The 18,206-nt window shown below is 37.1% G+C and overlaps 1 protein-coding gene across 1 annotated transcript; it reads left to right on the forward strand.

Annotated features, from left to right (window-relative positions):
* Positions 1-722: 722 nt before the first annotated feature.
* Positions 723-12,416, forward strand: LOC309392641 (scavenger receptor cysteine-rich domain-containing protein DMBT1-like; the record flags this gene model as incomplete). Its single annotated transcript, XM_081954071.1, has 5 exons — positions 723-1,002; positions 5,151-5,222; positions 6,393-6,704; positions 10,853-10,924; positions 12,094-12,416. 5 exons carry the CDS (start codon positions 723-725, stop codon positions 12,414-12,416), a joined length of 1,059 nt encoding a protein of 352 aa, XP_081810197.1.
* Positions 12,417-18,206: the final 5,790 nt, after the last annotated feature.

The following is an 18,206-nucleotide window of genomic DNA, read 5'->3' on the forward strand; positions in this document are numbered from 1 at the left end:
ATGTATACACATACATATATTTACACACACACGTGCACACATACAGGGAAATTTCCTTTTCCACAGTATAACATTGAAGGAAAAGTTTATACGTATGTAAACTTAGTACAAGATCATATTTCAGTCACAAATATGAAGATACATCAGTAAAGAAAATGGACTTCATGAGTAATGTTAAAAGGTTATGTGCTAATATTAGTTCTGCAAATACTAGTATAGAAATATCGTTAGAAATGTCCAGAGGTTCAATGTTTTTTCTCTGGATATTTTGCCCCTGCAGCTTTATACTGTGGGGGAAAGAAAATTTCACTAAGTACCAGTATATATCATTTTTAGTGATGAACTATAGTACTGTTACCCCAAAACTGGGAATAATTATGCTCCACTATAATTAACCTAATTATAGATTTTATGCCATATTTCTTTTCTTTAATGTAACTATTTCACATGATGCTATTTCACACTCAGAAAAGTTGCCTGGTAAGTCTGCATAAGAATTCTAAAGTTGAATACTATGAACTATGAATACTAGGAAGTAACATATATTATGTTTTTCATAAAAGAAGTTTATACTAATCCTAATTAATTGGCAACATTTTGAAAAATTGTTTGCTCATCTTTAGAGCATCAAATGCCTCATTATTTCCAGTTTCACATTCAAAAACATGGATTCTGACTCATCTTTCTCAGATAAATCTATAAGACTGGTCAATGGAAAAAATATGTGTGAGGGACGTGTTGAAATCTTACGCGATGGATTGTGGGGGACCGTCTGTGATGACTCCTGGGATATAAAGGATGCAAAGGTCGTGTGCAAGCAGCTCGGTTGTGGACGTGCTAACAAAGCATTTCAAGGAGCTTACTTTGGTCAAGGCTCAGGAAAAATAACTATGGATGATGTGAATTGTAAAGGGACTGAAGACAGATTGGAGAAATGTTCTCATAGTGGATGGTTCCGTCATAATTGCAACCATGGAGAAGATGCTGGTGTCACGTGCTCAGGTATCTTCTGAAACATAAGGACACAACAGGAAAGAAAATGCAATGTGTTTACATATTTTTCTTCCAATGGAACAGGTTTAATGTTTTGAATATAGGTATGTATGTATTTGTGTTACAACCCCTGGTATGCCCAAATATGGGAGGGAGCTCACTACTCCCCCTTTCTGTCCTTCGGCTCATTAAAGAAGACCATCCAGGCAGAAAACCATATTTTTATTTTTAATGTTGCCTTTACAACACACACACACACACACACACACACACGTTTTGTAATAACAGACAATCCATTTAATTCAATTCTTATTAATAATTGCAAAGAACCACCTGTTGACACTGGAGAAACAAAGCAGAAGCAATGAATGTTACCTAAAGAAAACTGCCCTTCAGGCTCCGGAAACAGCAAAAGCCTGAGAAAGAAGCTCAGACTGACTTCCTCGTAACTTTCTTCTGATAGCATCTGAAGGAAGGAAAGAGAGCAAAGTTGTTCAGTCAGGCCTTGAAGACTGATATCAGCCCTATAGGATGAAACAGATTAAGAAACCACCTGGTACTGTAGTGCTATAGCTACATACACAGATTCTTGAAAGCCTGACGAGAATGTGTCTCCTCTTCCTTATTATACTGAATTAGGGAGGAATCAGTGCAGGGGTGGGTTCCTGCCAGTTCAAATCTACCATGCCGTTTAGTACTGGTTCCAGCTCCCTCCCCCTGCCCATCCGCACCACGCTTGCCCCGCCCACCACTCAGTGAAAACAACAAATTGGAAGGACCTTCTATGGCTATTGGTAGAAAAGCAATTGAAAAGCAGAGAAAACAACTGAGATTTGTTTATTTATTTGTATCCCACCTTCATTATTTTTCCAAATAACTCATAACTACTATCTAAGGGTATTGGGCAAAGACTGATATATATTTTTTTCTTATCAGAGGCTTTCACAACTCCATTGCCAAGAGCTGACCTCACAAGTAAGTTTATACACTCAATCTATAATTTTTCCAAGAAGTTCAAAAATTATTGTTTGCAAGTAATAAGTAAACTAAACTAAATAATCAACTAAATAATAATAGAATGACTATGGGAAAAGAAAGCAAATGTAGTAAGCAACAGTGGTGGGTTCCTACCAGTTTGGACCGGTTTGGCTGAATTGGTAGTGATTTGGCAGACTGGGTCACCGGAACCAGCAGCGACCCAGGCCTGCCACGCCCCCGAACTGGTTCTCCGGGTGCCGCCGTATGCGTGGCCATCTTGTTTTTTGCTTTTGCGCATGCACAGAGCAATTTTTATTGCACTGTGCATGCACGCATAGCGTGCATCAAGTACATGTGTGCGTGCTGCACGGCCATTAGCAAACCAGCAGTAGCAACTGCCAGAACCTACCCCCGGTAACCAATAGTAATACATCGATTGGATGCAATCCCAAACCAACTGGAGCAAATTCATCATCAGTCAACTACAAAAGACAACTTTACTTGGAACAGCGTATATCCTGCGACAATATCTGCAACACAATCGAACATCCACATCTGCCTATGCCAAGTCCTTGGAAAGGACTCAAAAGATAGACAAAAATGCCAAATTCACGCTGACTGTGTGATGAATCAAAAATTGTCAGGTTTACTTTTTGTTCAGTAATTAAGAACAATGTATACAATTCAAGAGGGCTACATTAAATAGAACAGGCTCTCAAGCATGACCCTTAGTCCAGAGATTTCAACAATATTACAGAACTCTGGGTTTATCTTGCTTCTGGGAACTTCAGCCCTATTCCATTTGGGGAAATCCATGTTAGGAAAGCCTGCCATTTTACTCTGAGGAGTAAATGAGTTTTAACTGCCAATCATTCAGATGCACATTACTGAGATGTCTATTTCAGGACCACTCCTCCTTCATTCTTCCAATCCCAAAACAAAATCACATATGGAAAATATAGGGCATTGGATTCCTATTTTGTGGGAATGTTCTAAATTGGGAAATGTGACCATATTTCTGCCTTTGTTATTTTATTTTTCTCTCTTTCCTTCCTTCCATTCTGTCTTTACATTGACCCTCATGATGTTTTTGACGAAATTCAGTTCACTATCACACATTAGTTGTAATCATACCAGATTTTAGTGACTGTTTATAATAGTATTGACAATTAATACAAGTGATATTATTTACATATAATTGTATTTAATTTTATTTTCTGAACAGCTCGTCCTGAAGAAACAAGTGGTAAGTTTAATAACCCCTTTTTCATGTCTTAAAACCAATTCTTTCTGGTTAGTTACTCTGTTTAAATGATACCTTTAGTCATTTAAATAACTGATTTAAAAAACCCTCATTGAAGAAATATTTTTTTGGCAGAAAAAGTCCAAGAGTATCTCTTTCCTCAAAATTAGGAATAGTTAGTTGGATATTAAACCACAGACTGTTAATGCAATATTCAGTAGTAAAAAATTACTTCTTTCTTTAGCAATAGCACTTAGACTTATATTCTGCCCCATAGTGTTTTACAGCACTCTCTGTAAAACACTACAAAGTCAGCATTATTTACATATTGGCCGAAAAAATGTGGATCCTCATTTTACTGATCTCAAAAGGATGGAAGGCTGAGTCAATCTTCATTTTACTTTTCTTTATTGTTTGTTGGATATGAATTGCGTTTGTTCCTCTTGTTATGTAAATGCATGGCTGGATTTGGAGGGGCATCAAACCTTGCTTCCATGTGAAGGTACCTATTGTTGGTTTGGAATTTTCCTGGAAGCAACCAAGTGGCAAATGTGTGGCACATTCATTTCTCATTTTTTAACTTCTCTTTATACCAAAGCAGTTCATCTGATACCTAAGAAAATATACTCTACAGACAGCTTAATTCTCTGTTATATCTAGAATCTGTAGCAGTTTGTCTCATGGTATGCATAAGGCTTTGCTGTTTTAAATCCTGGTTCTACTCAAGCATCAATAATGAATCTATAACCCCCCCATGACCCTTCTGGATAATCTTCAATCATCCTGAAGGAATGGCATTATCTGGTCTTAGATGCTGTCCTTCCTTACTGCAATATTTGATCTGATTTGCTTATTAAAAATGAAGTAGTGTATATTTAATATTGATCTTCTAAAAGATCTTAGCACATCCTCTTCCCCCATCCCACCCCTTTTTTAATGATATTGATTCTTCAGATAATTATTCACACCACCTTACCATCAACTAACGCAATGTCTGAGTAGCACATGGGGAACTTTGTTTTGCCATGCGTGTTAAGGAAGACGTAAATGACTGCAATATGAAATTGCCTCTTCCTTGTGGAAGAAATAGCCACATATGTCTTATTATGCTGCCCATTCTAAATGACTTGATGATTGGCCATTTGATATTTGCCTAGTTAACGATTGTCAAATTCCATCAATAGATCAGAATCGGAGAAAGCTCTCCTGGGGGGCACACTTGTTGCCAGAAATTTATAGAAATATACAGTAGAATACACATTGCTTTTCAGGAATTAATAGTAAAGGTTTCATTTTTAAAACAGACTTTAAAAGTATGTGGGTGCATCTCAGTGGTGGGTTCCGGATCCCGTTGCAATGGAGCCTGGTATCCTCCACATGAACGCATGTGGCACAGCGCGTGCATGTGTCTTACTTTCCAGCAACGCCTCCGCAAGCCTCCACGATGCTCCACCTGCTCGGCGGAGTGTCGCACAGGCGCTGTTTTGTATTATAAATGTTAGATACTTGTTCTAACTATAGTGGTTTCCACCAAGGTCCCGTTGGAACAGAGGTTTAATCCTATTGGTCGAAGGGTCTGACAGCTCCCTATAGAAAGGCTGGTGTCTGACTCAACCTTCGCTGGATTGTTCTCACTTGTACTTAATAAAGAGGTGTTGTTACCGTTGAGCCTGTGTGTGCCTATCCATTACCTCATCTAACAATAAACATTGTAAATGTCTAGCATGCAAAATCCTTCCTTAGTAAGTGCTTATATATAAGCCCTTTATATCCTTAGTAAGTGAACATATATAAGCCCTTTACTACTAAAGATATCATCCACAGTCTCATACTGGGGAGTAAGGCAATTTCACGTACTGTATACAATTTATTTCGTGCCTGTATTCATTGTTATTATCTCATAAATATGTTCTGGGTTTTTTGGGTGCATTTTTAGCTCCAGATACTCCACCATCACCTCCTATCAAAACAACTATCAAAACTGTCATCACGCCAGAAGTGGCCCCTAGTAAGAAAATTCACACTTTTATTTTCTATAAGAATGCACTGATGAGTGATCAAAAATGTAGTCTAGTAATAATTGTTATATTCACATCACTTATTGCACTTCAAGTGACAAGGATCAAAGGAAGGAACATGTAGGAAGTCTTGGGGGGGGGGAGTTATAAGCCACTTGGAGAGGTAATTCTCAATCAAATGAGAGAAGATTAACAATATTCTATGAAACAAATAACTAAAGTTATATCTGACAACACACGTTTTGTATCTTCCCATACTTTTTCAGCACTAATTTATTGTCAAATTATAAAATAAACATAAGCTATCTTATTTTTTTTTCAAATAAGAATGTTATATACAAAAGGATATATTAAAATAGATGCATGAAAGCTGACCATTCTTCATGACAGAGAACTATATACTTGCCATATGAACCTTCTTTAATTAATTTTGAATACAAACACAGAGCCAGACATATATACACACATACATGTATACACATACATATATTTACACACACACGTGCACACATACAGGGAAATTTCCTTTTCCACAGTATAACATTGAAGGAAAAGTTTATACGTATGTAAACTTAGTACAAGATCATATTTCAGTCACAAATATGAAGATACATCAGTAAAGAAAATGGACTTCATGAGTAATGTTAAAAGGTTATGTGCTAATATTAGTTCTGCAAATACTAGTATAGAAATATCGTTAGAAATGTCCAGAGGTTCAATGTTTTTTCTCTGGATATTTTGCCCCTGCAGCTTTATACTGTGGGGGAAAGAAAATTTCACTAAGTACCAGTATATATCATTTTTAGTGATGAACTATAGTACTGTTACCCCAAAACTGGGAATAATTATGCTCCACTATAATTAACCTAATTATAGATTTTATGCCATATTTCTTTTCTTTAATGTAACTATTTCACATGATGCTATTTCACACTCAGAAAAGTTGCCTGGTAAGTCTGCATAAGAATTCTAAAGTTGAATACTATGAACTATGAATACTAGGAAGTAACATATATTATGTTTTTCATAAAAGAAGTTTATACTAATCCTAATTAATTGGCAACATTTTGAAAAATTGTTTGCTCATCTTTAGAGCATCAAATGCCTCATTATTTCCAGTTTCACATTCAAAAACATGGATTCTGACTCATCTTTCTCAGATAAATCTATAAGACTGGTCAATGGAAAAAATATGTGTGAGGGACGTGTTGAAATCTTACGCGATGGATTGTGGGGGACCGTCTGTGATGACTCCTGGGATATAAAGGATGCAAAGGTCGTGTGCAAGCAGCTCGGTTGTGGACGTGCTAACAAAGCATTTCAAGGAGCTTACTTTGGTCAAGGCTCAGGAAAAATAACTATGGATGATGTGAATTGTAAAGGGACTGAAGACAGATTGGAGAAATGTTCTCATAGTGGATGGTTCCGTCATAATTGCAACCATGGAGAAGATGCTGGTGTCACGTGCTCAGGTATCTTCTGAAACATAAGGACACAACAGGAAAGAAAATGCAATGTGTTTACATATTTTTCTTCCAATGGAACAGGTTTAATGTTTTGAATATAGGTATGTATGTATTTGTGTTACAACCCCTGGTATGCCCAAATATGGGAGGGAGCTCACTACTCCCCCTTTCTGTCCTTCGGCTCATTAAAGAAGACCATCCAGGCAGAAAACCATATTTTTATTTTTAATGTTGCCTTTACAACACACACACACACACACACACACACACGTTTTGTAATAACAGACAATCCATTTAATTCAATTCTTATTAATAATTGCAAAGAACCACCTGTTGACACTGGAGAAACAAAGCAGAAGCAATGAATGTTACCTAAAGAAAACTGCCCTTCAGGCTCCGGAAACAGCAAAAGCCTGAGAAAGAAGCTCAGACTGACTTCCTCGTAACTTTCTTCTGATAGCATCTGAAGGAAGGAAAGAGAGCAAAGTTGTTCAGTCAGGCCTTGAAGACTGATATCAGCCCTATAGGATGAAACAGATTAAGAAACCACCTGGTACTGTAGTGCTATAGCTACATACACAGATTCTTGAAAGCCTGACGAGAATGTGTCTCCTCTTCCTTATTATACTGAATTAGGGAGGAATCAGTGCAGGGGTGGGTTCCTGCCAGTTCAAATCTACCATGCCGTTTAGTACTGGTTCCAGCTCCCTCCCCCTGCCCATCCGCACCACGCTTGCCCCGCCCACCACTCAGTGAAAACAACAAATTGGAAGGACCTTCTATGGCTATTGGTAGAAAAGCAATTGAAAAGCAGAGAAAACAACTGAGATTTGTTTATTTATTTGTATCCCACCTTCATTATTTTTCCAAATAACTCATAACTACTATCTAAGGGTATTGGGCAAAGACTGATATATATTTTTTTCTTATCAGAGGCTTTCACAACTCAATTGCCAAGAGCTGACCTCACAAGTAAGTTTATACACTCAATCTATAATTTTTCCAAGAAGTTCAAAAATTATTGTTTGCAAGTAATAAGTAAACTAAACTAAATAATCAACTAAATAATAATAGAATGACTATGGGAAAAGAAAGCAAATGTAGTAAGCAACAGTGGTGGGTTCCTACCAGTTTGGACCGGTTTGGCTGAATTGGTAGTGATTTGGCAGACTGGGTCACCGGAACCAGCAGCGACCCAGGCCTGCCACGCCCCCGAACTGGTTCTCCGGGTGCCGCCGTATGCGTGGCCATCTTGTTTTTTGCTTTTGCGCATGCACAGAGCAATTTTTATTGCACTGTGCATGCACGCATAGCGTGCATCAAGTACATGTGTGCGTGCTGCACGGCCATTAGCAAACCAGCAGTAGCAACTGCCAGAACCTACCCCCGGTAACCAATAGTAATACATCGATTGGATGCAATCCCAAACCAACTGGAGCAAATTCATCATCAGTCAACTACAAAAGACAACTTTACTTGGAACAGCGTATATCCTGCGACAATATCTGCAACACAATCGAACATCCACATCTGCCTATGCCAAGTCCTTGGAAAGGACTCAAAAGATAGACAAAAATGCCAAATTCACGCTGACTGTGTGATGAATCAAAAATTGTCAGGTTTACTTTTTGTTCAGTAATTAAGAACAATGTATACAATTCAAGAGGGCTACATTAAATAGAACAGGCTCTCAAGCATGACCCTTAGTCCAGAGATTTCAACAATATTACAGAACTCTGGGTTTATCTTGCTTCTGGGAACTTCAGCCCTATTCCATTTGGGGAAATCCATGTTAGGAAAGCCTGCCATTTTACTCTGAGGAGTAAATGAGTTTTAACTGCCAATCATTCAGATGCACATTACTGAGATGTCTATTTCAGGACCACTCCTCCTTCATTCTTCCAATCCCAAAACAAAATCACATATGGAAAATATAGGGCATTGGATTCCTATTTTGTGGGAATGTTCTAAATTGGGAAATGTGACCATATTTCTGCCTTTGTTATTTTATTTTTCTCTCTTTCCTTCCTTCCATTCTGTCTTTACATTGACCCTCATGATGTTTTTGACGAAATTCAGTTCACTATCACACATTAGTTGTAATCATACCAGATTTTAGTGACTGTTTATAATAGTATTGACAATTAATACAAGTGATATTATTTACATATAATTGTATTTAATTTTATTTTCTGAACAGCTCGTCCTGAAGAAACAAGTGGTAAGTTTAATAACCCCTTTTTCATGTCTTAAAACCAATTCTTTCTGGTTAGTTACTCTGTTTAAATGATACCTTTAGTCATTTAAATAACTGATTTAAAAAACCCTCATTGAAGAAATATTTTTTTGGCAGAAAAAGTCCAAGAGTATCTCTTTCCTCAAAATTAGGAATAGTTAGTTGGATATTAAACCACAGACTGTTAATGCAATATTCAGTAGTAAAAAATTACTTCTTTCTTTAGCAATAGCACTTAGACTTATATTCTGCCCCATAGTGTTTTACAGCACTCTCTGTAAAACACTACAAAGTCAGCATTATTTACATATTGGCCGAAAAAATCTGGATCCTCATTTTACTGATCTCAAAAGGATGGAAGGCTGAGTCAATCTTCATTTTACTTTTCTTTATTGTTTGTTGGATATGAATTGCGTTTGTTCCTCTTGTTATGTAAATGCATGGCTGGATTTGGAGGGGCATCAAACCTTGCTTCCATGTGAAGGTACCTATTGTTGGTTTGGAATTTTCCTGGAAGCAACCAAGTGGCAAATGTGTGGCACATTCATTTCTCATTTTTTAACTTCTCTTTATACCAAAGCAGTTCATCTGATACCTAAGAAAATATACTCTACAGACAGCTTAATTCTCTGTTATATCTAGAATCTGTAGCAGTTTGTCTCATGGTATGCATAAGGCTTTGCTGTTTTAAATCCTGGTTCTACTCAAGCATCAATAATGAATCTATAACCCCCCCATGACCCTTCTGGATAATCTTCAATCATCCTGAAGGAATGGCATTATCTGGTCTTAGATGCTGTCCTTCCTTACTGCAATATTTGATCTGATTTGCTTATTAAAAATGAAGTAGTGTATCTTTAATATTGATCTTCTAAAAGATCTTAGCACATCCTCTTCCCCCATCCCACCCCTTTTTTAATGATATTGATTCTTCAGATAATTATTCACACCACCTTCCCATCAACTAACGCAATGTCTGAGTAGCACATGGGGAACTTTGTTTTGCCATGCGTGTTAAGGAAGACGTAAATGACTGCAATATGAAATTGCCTCTTCCTTGTGGAAGAAATAGCCACATATGTCTTATTATGCTGCCCATTCTAAATGACTTGATGATTGGCCATTTGATATTTGCCTAGTTAACGATTGTCAAATTCCATCAATAGATCAGAATCGGAGAAAGCTCTCCTGGGGGGCACACTTGTTGCCAGAAATTTATAGAAATATACAGTAGAATACACATTGCTTTTCAGGAATTAATAGTAAAGGTTTCATTTTTAAAACAGACTTTAAAAGTATGTGGGTGCATCTCAGTGGTGGGTTCCGGATCCCGTTGCAATGGAGCCCGGTATCCTCCACATGAACGCATGTGGCACAGCGCGTGCATGTGTCTTACTTTCCAGCAACGCCTCCGCAAGCCTCCACGATGCTCCACCTGCTCGGCGGAGTGTCGCACAGGCGCTGTTTTGTATTATAAATGTTAGATACTTGTTCTAACTATAGTGGTTTCCACCAAGGTCCCGTTGGAACAGAGGTTTAATCCTATTGGTCGAAGGGTCTGACAGCTCCCTATAGAAAGGCTGGTGTCTGACTCAACCTTCGCTGGATTGTTCTCACTTGTACTTAATAAAGAGGTGTTGTTACCGTTGAGCCTGTGTGTGCCTATCCATTACCTCATCTAACAATAAACATTGTAAATGTCTAGCATGCAAAATCCTTCCTTAGTAAGTGCTTATATATAAGCCCTTTATATCCTTAGTAAGTGAACATATATAAGCCCTTTACTACTAAAGATATCATCCACAGTCTCATACTGGGGAGTAAGGCAATTTCACGTACTGTATACAATTTATTTCGTGCCTGTATTCATTGTTATTATCTCATAAATATGTTCTGGGTTTTTTGGGTGCATTTTTAGCTCCAGATACTCCACCATCACCTCCTATCAAAACAACTATCAAAACTGTCATCACGCCAGAAGTGGCCCCTAGTAAGAAAATTCACACTTTTATTTTCTATAAGAATGCACTGATGAGTGATCAAAAATGTAGTCTAGTAATAATTGTTATATTCACATCACTTATTGCACTTCAAGTGACAAGGATCAAAGGAAGGAACATGTAGGAAGTCTTGGGGGGGGGAGTTATAAGCCACTTGGAGAGGTAATTCTCAATCAAATGAGAGAAGATTAACAATATTCTATGAAACAAATAACTAAAGTTATATCTGACAACACACGTTTTGTATCTTCCCATACTTTTTCAGCACTAATTTATTGTCAAATTATAAAATAAACATAAGCTATCTTATTTTTTTTTCAAATAAGAATGTTATATACAAAAGGATATATTAAAATAGATGCATGAAAGCTGACCATTCTTCATGACAGAGAACTATATACTTGCCATATGAACCTTCTTTAATTAATTTTGAATACAAACACAGAGCCAGACATATATACACACATACATGTATACACATACATATATTTACACACACACGTGCACACATACAGGGAAATTTCCTTTTCCACAGTATAACATTGAAGGAAAAGTTTATACGTATGTAAACTTAGTACAAGATCATATTTCAGTCACAAATATGAAGATACATCAGTAAAGAAAATGGACTTCATGAGTAATGTTAAAAGGTTATGTGCTAATATTAGTTCTGCAAATACTAGTATAGAAATATCGTTAGAAATGTCCAGAGGTTCAATGTTTTTTCTCTGGATATTTTGCCCCTGCAGCTTTATACTGTGGGGGAAAGAAAATTTCACTAAGTACCAGTATATATCATTTTTAGTGATGAACTATAGTACTGTTACCCCAAAACTGGGAGTAATTATGCTCCACTATAATTAACCTAATTATAGATTTTATGCCATATTTCTTTTCTTTAATGTAACTATTTCACATGATGCTATTTCACACTCAGAAAAGTTGCCTGGTAAGTCTGCATAAGAATTCTAAAGTTGAATACTATGAACTATGAATACTAGGAAGTAACATATATTATGTTTTTCATAAAAGAAGTTTATACTAATCCTAATTAATTGGCAACATTTTGAAAAATTGTTTGCTCATCTTTAGAGCATCAAATGCCTCATTATTTCCAGTTTCACATTCAAAAACATGGATTCTGACTCATCTTTCTCAGATAAATCTATAAGACTGGTCAATGGAAAAAATATGTGTGAGGGACGTGTTGAAATCTTACGCGATGGATTGTGGGGGACCGTCTGTGATGACTCCTGGGATATAAAGGATGCAAAGGTCGTGTGCAAGCAGCTCGGTTGTGGACGTGCTAACAAAGCATTTCAAGGAGCTTACTTTGGTCAAGGCTCAGGAAAAATAACTATGGATGATGTGAATTGTAAAGGGACTGAAGACAGATTGGAGAAATGTTCTCATAGTGGATGGTTCCGTCATAATTGCAACCATGGAGAAGATGCTGGTGTCACGTGCTCAGGTATCTTCTGAAACATAAGGACACAACAGGAAAGAAAATGCAATGTGTTTACATATTTTTCTTCCAATGGAACAGGTTTAATGTTTTGAATATAGGTATGTATGTATTTGTGTTACAACCCCTGGTATGCCCAAATATGGGAGGGAGCTCACTACTCCCCCTTTCTGTCCTTCGGCTCATTAAAGAAGACCATCCAGGCAGAAAACCATATTTTTATTTTTAATGTTGCCTTTACAACACACACACACACACACACACACACACGTTTTGTAATAACAGACAATCCATTTAATTCAATTCTTATTAATAATTGCAAAGAACCACCTGTTGACACTGGAGAAACAAAGCAGAAGCAATGAATGTTACCTAAAGAAAACTGCCCTTCAGGCTCCGGAAACAGCAAAAGCCTGAGAAAGAAGCTCAGACTGACTTCCTCGTAACTTTCTTCTGATAGCATCTGAAGGAAGGAAAGAGAGCAAAGTTGTTCAGTCAGGCCTTGAAGACTGATATCAGCCCTATAGGATGAAACAGATTAAGAAACCACCTGGTACTGTAGTGCTATAGCTACATACACAGATTCTTGAAAGCCTGACGAGAATGTGTCTCCTCTTCCTTATTATACTGAATTAGGGAGGAATCAGTGCAGGGGTGGGTTCCTGCCAGTTCAAATCTACCATGCCGTTTAGTACTGGTTCCAGCTCCCTCCCCCTGCCCATCCGCACCACGCTTGCCCCGCCCACCACTCAGTGAAAACAACAAATTGGAAGGACCTTCTATGGCTATTGGTAGAAAAGCAATTGAAAAGCAGAGAAAACAACTGAGATTTGTTTATTTATTTGTATCCCACCTTCATTATTTTTCCAAATAACTCATAACTACTATCTAAGGGTATTGGGCAAAGACTGATATATATTTTTTTCTTATCAGAGGCTTTCACAACTCCATTGCCAAGAGCTGACCTCACAAGTAAGTTTATACACTCAATCTATAATTTTTCCAAGAAGTTCAAAAATTATTGTTTGCAAGTAATAAGTAAACTAAACTAAATAATCAACTAAATAATAATAGAATGACTATGGGAAAAGAAAGCAAATGTAGTAAGCAACAGTGGTGGGTTCCTACCAGTTTGGACCGGTTTGGCTGAATTGGTAGTGATTTGGCAGACTGGGTCACCGGAACCAGCAGCGACCCAGGCCTGCCACGCCCCCGAACTGGTTCTCCGGGTGCCGCCGTATGCGTGGCCATCTTGTTTTTTGCTTCTGCGCATGCACAGAGCAATTTTTATTGCACTGTGCATGCACGCATAGCGTGCATCAAGTACATGTGTGCGTGCTGCACGGCCATTAGCAAACCAGCAGTAGCAACTGCCAGAACCCACCCCCGGTAACCAATAGTAATACATCGATTGGATGCAATCCCAAACCAACTGGAGCAAATTCATCATCAGTCAACTACAAAAGACAACTTTACTTGGAACAGCGTATATCCTGCGACAATATCTGCAACACAATCGAACATCCACATCTGCCTATGCCAAGTCCTTGGAAAAGACTCAAAAGATAGACAAAAATGCCAAATTCACGCTGACTGTGTGATGAATCAAAAATTGTCAGGTTTACTTTTTGTTCAGTAATTAAGAACAATGTATACAATTCAAGAGGGCTACATTAAATAGAACAGGCTCTCAAGCATGACCCTTAGTCCAGAGATTTCAACAATATTACAGAACTCTGGGTTTATCTTGCTTCTGGGAACTTCAGCCCTATTCCATTTGGGGAAATCCATGTTAGGAAAGCCTGCCATTTTACTCTGAGGAGTAAATGAGTTTTAACTGCCAATCATTCAGATGCACATTACTGAGATGTCTATTTCAGGACCACTCCTCCTTCATTCTTCCAATCCCAAAACAAAATCACATATGGAAAATATAGGGCATTGGATTCCTATTTTGTGGGAATGTTCTAAATTGGGAAATGTGACCATATTTCTGCCTTTGTTATTTTATTTTTCTCTCTTTCCTTCCTTCCATTCTGTCTTTACATTGACCCTCATGATGTTTTTGACGAAATTCAGTTCACTATCACACATTAGTTGTAATCATACCAGATTTTAGTGACTGTTTATAATAGTATTGACAATTAATACAAGTGATATTATTTACATATAATTGTATTTAATTTTATTTTCTGAACAGCTCGTCCTGAAGAAACAAGTGGTAAGTTTAATAACCCCTTTTTCATGTCTTAAAACCAATTCTTTCTGGTTAGTTACTCTGTTTAAATGATACCTTTAGTCATTTAAATAACTGATTTAAAAAACCCTCATTGAAGAAATATTTTTTTGGCAGAAAAAGTCCAAGAGTATCTCTTTCCTCAAAATTAGGAATAGTTAGTTGGATATTAAACCACAGACTGTTAATGCAATATTCAGTAGTAAAAAATTACTTCTTTCTTTAGCAATAGCACTTAGACTTATATTCTGCCCCATAGTGTTTTACAGCACTCTCTGTAAAACACTACAAAGTCAGCATTATTTACATATTGGCCGAAAAAATCTGGATCCTCATTTTACTGATCTCAAAAGGATGGAAGGCTGAGTCAATCTTCATTTTACTTTTCTTTATTGTTTGTTGGATATGAATTGCGTTTGTTCCTCTTGTTATGTAAATGCATGGCTGGATTTGGAGGGGCATCAAACCTTGCTTCCATGTGAAGGTACCTATTGTTGGTTTGGAATTTTCCTGGAAGCAACCAAGTGGCAAATGTGTGGCACATTCATTTCTCATTTTTTAACTTCTCTTTATACCAAAGCAGTTCATCTGATACCTAAGAAAATATACTCTACAGACAGCTTAATTCTCTGTTATATCTAGAATCTGTAGCAGTTTGTCTCATGGTATGCATAAGGCTTTGCTGTTTTAAATCCTGGTTCTACTCAAGCATCAATAATGAATCTATAACCCCCCCATGACCCTTCTGGATAATCTTCAATCATCCTGAAGGAATGGCATTATCTGGTCTTAGATGCTGTCCTTCCTTACTGCAATATTTGATCTGATTTGCTTATTAAAAATGAAGTAGTGTATATTTAATATTGATCTTCTAAAAGATCTTAGCACATCCTCTTCCCCCATCCCACCCCTTTTTTAATGATATTGATTCTTCAGATAATTATTCACACCACTTTCCCATCAACTAACGCAATGTCTGAGTAGCACATGGGGAACTTTGTTTTGCCATGCGTGTTAAGGAAGACGTAAATGACTGCAATATGAAATTGCCTCTTCCTTGTGGAAGAAATAGCCACATATGTCTTATTATGCTGCCCATTCTAAATGACTTGATGATTGGCCATTTGATATTTGCCTAGTTAACGATTGTCAAATTCCATCAATAGATCAGAATCGGAGAAAGCTCTCCTGGGGGGCACACTTGTTGCCAGAAATTTATAGAAATATACAGTAGAATACACATTGCTTTTCAGGAATTAATAGTAAAGGTTTCATTTTTAAAACAGACTTTAAAAGTATGTGGGTGCATCTCAGTGGTGGGTTCCGGATCCCGTTGCAATGGAGCCCGGTATCCTCCACATGAACACATGTGGCACAGCGCGTGCATGTGTCTTACTTTCCAGCAACGCCTCCGCAAGCCTCCACGATGCTCCACCTGCTCGGCGGAGTGTCGCACAGGCGCTGTTTTGTATTATAAATGTTAGATACTTGTTCTAACTATAGTGGTTTCCACCAAGGTCCCGTTGGAACAGAGGTTTAATCCTATTGGTCGAAGGGTCTGACAGCTCCCTATAGAAAGGCTGGTGTCTGACTCAACCTTCGCTGGATTGTTCTCACTTGTACTTAATAAAGAGGTGTTGTTACCGTTGAGCCTGTGTGTGCCTATCCATTACCTCATCTAACAATAAACATTGTAAATGTCTAGCATGCAAAATCCTTCCTTAGTAAGTGCTTATATATAAGCCCTTTATATCCTTAGTAAGTGAACATATATAAGCCCTTTACTACTAAAGATATCATCCACAGTCTCATACTGGGGAGTAAGGCAATTTCACGTACTGTATACAATTTATTTCGTGCCTGTATTCATTGTTATTATCTCATAAATATGTTCTGGGTTTTTTGGGTGCATTTTTAGCTCCAGATACTCCACCATCACCTCCTATCAAAACAACTATCAAAACTGTCATCACGCCAGAAGTGGCCCCTAGTAAGAAAATTCACACTTTTATTTTCTATAAGAATGCACTGATGAGTGATCAAAAATGTAGTCTAGTAATAATTGTTATATTCACATCACTTATTGCACTTCAAGTGACAAGGATCAAAGGAAGGAACATGTAGGAAGTCTTGGGGGGGGGGAGTTATAAGCCACTTGGAGAGGTAATTCTCAATCAAATGAGAGAAGATTAACAATATTCTATGAAACAAATAACTAAAGTTATATCTGACAACACACGTTTTGTATCTTCCCATACTTTTTCAGCACTAATTTATTGTCAAATTATAAAATAAACATAAGCTATCTTATTTTTTTTTCAAATAAGAATGTTATATACAAAAGGATATATTAAAATAGATGCATGAAAGCTGACCATTCTTCATGACAGAGAACTATATACTTGCCATATGAACCTTCTTTAATTAATTTTGAATACAAACACAGAGCCAGACATATATACACACATACATGTATACACATACATATATTTACACACACACGTGCACACATACAGGGAAATTTCCTTTTCCACAGTATAACATTGAAGGAAAAGTTTATACGTATGTAAACTTAGTACAAGATCATATTTCAGTCACAAATATGAAGATACATCAGTAAAGAAAATGGACTTCATGAGTAATGTTAAAAGGTTATGTGCTAATATTAGTTCTGCAAATACTAGTATAGAAATATCGTTAGAAATGTCCAGAGGTTCAATGTTTTTTCTCTGGATATTTTGCCCCTGCAGCTTTATACTGTGGGGGAAAGAAAATTTCACTAAGTACCAGTATATATCATTTTTAGTGATGAACTATAGTACTGTTACCCCAAAACTGGGAGTAATTATGCTCCACTATAATTAACCTAATTATAGATTTTATGCCATATTTCTTTTCTTTAATGTAACTATTTCACATGATGCTATTTCACACTCAGAAAAGTTGCCTGGTAAGTCTGCATAAGAATTCTAAAGTTGAATACTATGAACTATGAATACTAGGAAGTAACATATATTATGTTTTTCATAAAAGAAGTTTATACTAATCCTAATTAATTGGCAACATTTTGAAAAATTGTTTGCTCATCTTTAGAGCATCAAATGCCTCATTATTTCCAGTTTCACATTCAAAAACATGGATTCTGACTCATCTTTCTCAGATAAATCTATAAGACTGGTCAATGGAAAAAATATGTGTGAGGGACGTGTTGAAATCTTACGCGATGGATTGTGGGGGACCGTCTGTGATGACTCCTGGGATATAAAGGATGCAAAGGTCGTGTGCAAGCAGCTCGGTTGTGGACGTGCTAACAAAGCATTTCAAGGAGCTTACTTTGGTCAAGGCTCAGGAAAAATAACTATGGATGATGTGAATTGTAAAGGGACTGAAGACAGATTGGAGAAATGTTCTCATAGTGGATGGTTCCGTCATAATTGCAACCATGGAGAAGATGCTGGTGTCACGTGCTCAGGTATCTTCTGAAACATAAGGACACAACAGGAAAGAAAATGCAATGTGTTTACATATTTTTCTTCCAATGGAACAGGTTTAATGTTTTGAATATAGGTAT

This window comes from Natrix helvetica (genome assembly GCF_964273705.1).
Source record: "Natrix helvetica genome assembly, chromosome: 5".
Lineage (NCBI taxonomy): Eukaryota > Metazoa > Chordata > Lepidosauria > Squamata > Natricidae > Natrix > Natrix helvetica.